The sequence below is a fragment of the Saccopteryx leptura genome, chromosome 12 (assembly GCF_036850995.1).
Source record: "Saccopteryx leptura isolate mSacLep1 chromosome 12, mSacLep1_pri_phased_curated, whole genome shotgun sequence".
NCBI classification, from domain to species: domain Eukaryota; kingdom Metazoa; phylum Chordata; class Mammalia; order Chiroptera; family Emballonuridae; genus Saccopteryx; species Saccopteryx leptura.
The window spans coordinates 13,877,946-13,884,540 of NC_089514.1; the positions used below are offsets into that span (position 1 = coordinate 13,877,946).

Here is a 6,595-nt window from a genome sequence, read left to right on the forward strand (position 1 = left end):
AATTACAAGAAGCTCCTCACTGCCATGCTAACAGCCAGTGTGAGGGAGGTGGGGTGGGCTGTGGAGACCCTCCGTAGAGAAGGGAAGTTTCTATTCCTGTCCACGTCTTCTCCACGCCCACCCGGGTTCCTCCCAGTCAGACCCTCTGCGCACTTTCCTCTCCATCGGAGCCAGGATGGCTGGGGGCCCAGCCTGGTGCTCCGCCACAGCGCTCGGCGCCCCTCGCTCCTCCGAGGCAGCACAGCAGGGACTGTGCGGTGAAAGCGTTCGGGGAACTTGGGCTGCGGTGTCGGCGAGGTTCCTACCCTTCCTGCTCGGCGCGATTCGAGCTCCGGCCCACGGATTCCCCACCCCAGAGCGCGCGGAGCCCTCTTCCCTTCTCACCTCTCGCCAGCTCATCTTTCTGTGCGCGGTGGGGCGGGGGGCGGACGCGCGGGGGAGAGATGCTTCCCGGCCCCCAGGCCCCCGCCTCCCGGAGGGGGGCGAGCGGAGTCGGCGCGCGCAGAAGGAGCCTCTGCTCCCCTTCGCCCCGGCACTCCGACTCTGCCCTTGCAGCGGCCGCAGCTGCCGCCGCCGCCTGGGCTGCCTGGGGGGGTTGACTGCGCGTCACCTAGACTGAGCAGCGCCAGGGATTTAAATGCCACTGAAATGGTGATCCATCACCGCTGGAGCCAGCAAACTTTCGCAGGGGGCTCCGCCATTGGCTGCCGTAGTCACGTGGCCCTCCCGTAGCGCCCTCCGCCCTCCCGCCCCCCCTCCTGCGCACTGTACATTCATATCATTTTTCTTCTCTGGCCCCATGGAGGAAGTGAGAAAGTTGGCACGGTCACCTAGGGCTTCGCAGGACCCGGTCACTCAGTGACAGATGGACAATGCAAGAATGAGCTCCTTCCTGGAATACCCAATGCTCAGCGGTGGCGACTCGGGGACCTGCTCAGCGCGAGCCTATTCCTCCGACCATGGAATTACAACTTTCCAGTCGTGCGCCGTCAGTGCCAACAGCTGTGGCGGCGACGACCGCTTTCTGGTGGGCAGAGGAGTGCAGATCAGCTCGCCCCACCACCACCACCACCACCACCACCATCACCACCCCCAGCCGGCCACATACCAGACTCCTGGGAACCTGGGGGTGTCCTATTCCCACTCGAGTTGTGGTCCAAGCTACGGCGCGCAGAACTTCGGCGCGCCTTACAGCCCTTACGCGTTAAATCAGGAAGCAGAAGTAAGTGGTGGGTACCCCTCGTGCGCTCCCGCTGTTTACTCTGGAAATCTGTCATCTCCCATGGTCCAGCATCACCACCACCACCAGGGTTATGCAGGGGGAGCGGTGGGCTCGCCTCAGTACATTCACCACTCATATGGACAAGAGCACCAGAGCCTGGCCCTGGCCACGTATAATAACTCCTTGTCCCCTCTCCACGCCAGCCACCAAGAAGCCTGTCGCTCCCCTGCGTCAGAGTCGTCTTCTCCGGCGCAGACCTTTGACTGGATGAAAGTCAAAAGAAACCCACCCAAAACAGGTCAGTCTTGCCATTCCGTAGGGGCTCCTTGATGATTCTGAGAGGAGCTGCTGTGCTCCTTCCAAGGAAAATTAATAGTATTTTAAAAAGAAGTTCTTGCTTCCCACGGGTGTTGTAGGGCGTTGGGGGATTGCCCAGATGTGCTGGGGCAAAGGAGTATCTGGGACTGTGGTGTTTCCAAAGGGCTTGAATCTTAGAGATTCTGGAAATAGGAAGCGGGTAGGTGTGCGTGGGTGGGTGGGGGGGGGGTTCTGGTAATATCTCTAGGCTCCATTAATCACCGGTCTGACCAAGCTAATGGTTGGCTTCAAATGAACACTTTACACCTCATCACTCATGCTCCTTAGCCCGATTTGTGCTGAGAAATTCTCGATCTCCTCTATGTCTGAATATTGTTCTAAACGTGTAGGGGATCTCATATCGATCTTTAAATTTTTACCATTTTCTCTCATCACTTCCCACCTTGACCCCAGGAAAAGTTGGAGAGTACGGCTACGTCGGTCAACCCAATGCGGTGCGTACCAACTTCACCACCAAGCAGCTCACGGAGCTGGAGAAGGAGTTCCACTTCAACAAGTACCTGACGCGCGCTCGCAGGGTGGAGATCGCAGCATCCCTGCAGCTCAACGAGACCCAGGTGAAGATCTGGTTCCAGAACCGCCGAATGAAGCAGAAGAAACGCGAGAAGGAAGGCCTCTTGCCCATCTCTCCCGCCACCCCGCCGGGAAGCGAGGAGAAGGCCGAGGAATCCTCAGAGAAGTCCAGCTCCTCGCCCTGCGTTCCTTCCCCGGGGTCTTCTACCTCAGACACGCTGACTACCTCCCACTGAGGCCGGCCCAGCCCCAGACTCCATAGCCCAGGCTACTTCTTGCGCTGGGACTTCTTACCCAAAGCACATTCTCAGCTTATCTTCCTTTCTATTTGCAGTCTCTTGCTTTCTTTCTGATCCTATCTGGGGAGCTCCTGGGCAGGATAATGTCTTTCCAGAGAATTCTGGACTAGATGCTTGATTTGAGGAGGGAGAGTATAACTCTTTAAGACAGATTGGGTGCCAGCACCCATTTTCTGATGGCCCCTACTTTTAGAAGATGTCCACAGAACCCACTGTTCCTTTCAGGTGCCCTTTGGGAAGTAGCCTCCTTGGCCTGCAGAAGCAATGTCAAAAGGGTCTTCACATCTTCAGTCTATCTGCGTATTTATAGCTCTCCCCTACCTGGCCCTCAAAGTAAGGTAGAGAAGAAGGAGAGAGTCCAGGAGCTCATGAAGAAGAGATAGATGCACTATGAGCGTGTTTACACAATTCATTCGCCTTTTAATTTAATTCAGTTTCATGTGTGAGTTTGCTGGTTGTAAATACTTTGTCCTGAGAGATTTATCTTTATACAGATTTTCTAGCAATGTTTAGATTAAGTAACTAAAACAGGGTGGGCAAATTCTCAAAGCTGGTACAATTTTATATGTGATTATAGGTTAAAGAATCAAAGCTCTCATTTAAACTCAATCGGATGCTTCTGAGGTAGCCTCAATTTGTTCTTTTAGTGAGTCAAGGAGGCCTGCAGACCACAAGGCTCAGAAGCCTTGCTTCCTGTGCTTAAGTCTCTCCCCATCCACACCCCTTTCTTATTTCTCTGGCCACATTCTACTTAAACTTTATGCTGGATTATTTGGAAATGAAAGATAGTATTCAAACCAGCTTTTTTCCTTCCACAGTTATCTTAGCTGGATATGATGTATTTTCAGCTCAATTGTTAATGTGATGGATGGCACAATGAATGTATATTTTGTGTGATTCGTGAATAGTCTTTTGCATGTCGCACAATGTTTTGATGTCCCTGAAGTACCACACTGAGTTCTATCAGTTATCCTTTGTGAGCCTATGATATTCCCCACTTCCTGTACAATCATGAATAGCTCTGAGATCCTTGAGTGATATGATCTAGAGCAGAGTTTACGGGTCTTAAGATGTCTGTAATAAATATATTCAAGTTTCAGATATACTTAAGGATCCGCGTATTTGGTTTGGTTGCAGTTTGTTGATTTCTACAAAGTTGGGCCACTTTGTGTGGGGAAGGGAAATACGACAGTGCATTTTCAGAGGTGGGACTTTTCTTGGGGGCAAAAAGGGCTTTCCACTATGTATAGTTGAAGCTTCCCTTACCAGTGTAATTAGACCTAAACAATGTCTATAACATTGTTTTCTTTAAAATAACAATAGTTCCATTAATATAATCAAAGCTCATAATGGAAAAAAATGGTGAAAAATTTTATGAAGCAGATCTATTTTTGAAACAAACATGGGTACTTCCTGGGTCAAGTGCTAACCTTTTCACCTCCAACTGAATGTTGATGTATATATAAACAGAACCCCCTTCAAAAGCAGAAACTCTTCCGTCAAGTCTTTCCTCACATCAGTGAACCAAGAGCTAAGAGATTCACATTTAATTAGCTCCCATATAAAGCTGTTTGAGGATGGGGACCCAATCCTACCCTTCTTCCTTCTTTTTGGGTTGTCAATGTCACAATCTATTCTACCCTTTAAATTGAGTGTGGTCTGTTTTCAGGAAGCCCTTGTGTCCCTCCCGCCATCAATATAGATATCCCCTCCTGCCATCTTTCACAATGCCCCCGTTCCCTCTAGGTTACACACTCGTTCCCATCAGATTCAGCTTTGATTTTATAGCCATCATGGCTGTAATGGGTCTTCAGTTCTTAGTTCCATGCCACATGACCCTAGGAAAAACAGTTTTGATTTTCTTCTCTGGGCTCAACAGGTTCTTCCAGGTGAACTTGAAAGAACTGAAGTCTTTCACTATTCAAATTGCATCTGACCAAAGCCTGTGTTTCTCTAACAGAGGAAGCCGGTGAATCAAAGAGTTCCTAGTGGCTCTGCTAGATTGCTTACCAATTTTACTTTACTTTCACACATTTTTATAGGCTTAAATTTAGCACCAGGGTAGAGCGGAAATTTTATAGCATCACAAACAAATACAGACGTATGACTTCCTTCCTCTCGAAAGGGGGTTTTACAAAGGATAGAATGGAGGGCTGGGGGGAGGAAATCCTACAAAATCTTGAAATTCGCAGGCATCCTAGAGCACCTTTGAGATTTCCTGTACCTCCCAGTCAAAAGGGGAAAGCCAGGACTTGGCAGGCACAGTTGCTGCGGCCATATCAAGGGCACCCGGTGTCCTCCCCGCGGCTCCTGGGTTCTGGAGTTGCTTCTAAAAGACTCAAGTGGATGGGGGAGAACTTCAAAGTGGGCCAACTCTTTCTTTCATTTCCCCGGGCCTGGCCCTATATAGTATCTTTTGTTTATTAGTGTAAGGCCACACAGCAAAACAGATGGCTGGTTTTCAAATACTTTAATGTGTTAAAGTGTCATTTGCATGCCACTGCCGAGATTTCAATATCTAAAAGCAGGGCCCGACCCGCGGGAATCCGGAGATTCCAATCTTCAAGGTGCTGGTTTTAATGTAGCTGAGAGAGAGACGATAAATTATAGCTAAACATCCCAAGCCTTCTCTAGGTCATGGAATAAATCAGTTAATAAGCAATGCATCTAGGAAACATTAATATACCTTTCAACAAGGAAAAAACATTTGTATCTTTGTAGTTGTCCCAATCGATTAAATCAAAGCTGCTTAACACGTCCTATTTCAAGGTCTCTCTTTTACTGTTTTGGTCTCTGAGGAGCACAGTTAGAGCCTTGAAAAATGGCAGCAATGGCAACTGAAACGACAAAAGAGGGAAAACAGAAAATAACATTTTATTGATAGATTCGAAAAGGACAAGAGTCTCAATTAGGGACTTGGGATAAATGCTATATAAAATTCCAGTTTTCAGATGTTTTTTCCTCTCTTCACTCACATTTCTTCAAAGTGCTCTCAAAATTCTGGGAGTCCCCGAACTAGGTTGTGCTGAGCTCTCGCTGTGGCTCTGAATTCTGCTCTCGGCTTCACCTTTGAAAGTTTACTTTTGGAGGCTATTCACATGCCGTGGTGTTTTCCTCTGGGGCAATCAGATTCAAACCGATCAATATTTACTCAGTCTGAAAGGGTTGTTGAAAAGGCTGCTAACAACAAACTGCTTAGCTGCTCACCCCTGTTTAATCTCAGGTTCACCGAAAGTTCAAGAAGAGATGAATGCAGTGATGGGTCACTTTAGAATGAGTCCCAGCGGTTTATCTGAGCTCTCCGCTGAAGGCAACAATTATAGTTCCATCCCTCTTTAGGAAAGGGGCAACTTTCCTATTATTCTTTTGCTAAACAGTGTTTACTAGAAAGTTAAAACACTTTCATCTCCCTTCCTGGCTCTTTTTTTGGGGGAGGGGGGAGAGGAGCTTCCAGCTGCCTTTCTCTCGCTTCCTCCTCTTGCTTTCTGCCAAACCACTATAGGTTTCATTAAGACTTAAAATAAATTACATTGAATATTAAAAAAAAATTGTTAAATTAGCCTGACAGAAGAGATCCGATTTATTTCAGATGCCACGAGCTATGAAACGAAGCTCTTTGGGCCATTAGAGTTTATCTTCTTTGCGAAAGTACTGGGCAAGATTGAGTTGAAATCCATTTGCGTTTGAGTAATATCGACAATCAGAGCCCCAATATCCATCTGAGATGGCTGCTTAGACAGGAGGGGGGGGGGGAGGATGAGAAGAAGGAATTGACTTGTGCAGAAGAAGCAAATAATCTGGTGGAAAGTCAACTTTAAAATTTTACGCTCTCCTAGTGCACGAATTACTGAAATGAAAAAGGATGACCGAAGGGAGCCAGTGGGGAATGGTGGGAGAAGATGCTGGACACTGAAGCTAATTGCTACAGCTCTTCAGAGGTCAAAGTTCATGTAATCACTGCATAAATGCATACTAAATAGGGATTTATTAAGCTTTCCTGATGGCTGAGCACGTCTGTGGGGAGAAAGAAAAAAAAAAAAAACCACAACCGGTCACTGCTGCTTGTGTTTCTTTCTGAAGAATAATCATTCTTGCAGTAGAAGCTCTAGAAGTCTGAGTCTTTAATTTACTATTTTGAATGACAGGCAAACCTTTTGTTTTTAAATTTTGAAATGGGCACATT

At 47.7% G+C, this 6,595-nt stretch overlaps 1 protein-coding gene across 2 annotated transcripts; it reads left to right on the forward strand.

The window, feature by feature from the left end:
* The first annotated feature begins 808 nt into the window (after positions 1-808).
* HOXA1 (homeobox A1) lies at positions 809-3,466 on the forward strand. Of its 2 annotated transcripts, XM_066353991.1 has the most exons (3): positions 809-1,222; positions 1,426-1,520; positions 1,994-2,118. In XM_066353991.1, exons 1-2 carry the CDS (start codon positions 866-868, stop codon positions 1,483-1,485), a joined length of 417 nt encoding a protein of 138 aa, XP_066210088.1. In that variant the 5' UTR covers positions 809-865; the 3' UTR covers positions 1,486-1,520; positions 1,994-2,118. The 2 variants fall into 2 exon arrangements, with proteins under 2 accessions (XP_066210088.1, XP_066210087.1); XM_066353990.1 differs by having other exon boundaries at positions 809-1,520; positions 1,994-3,466.
* Positions 3,467-6,595: the final 3,129 nt, after the last annotated feature.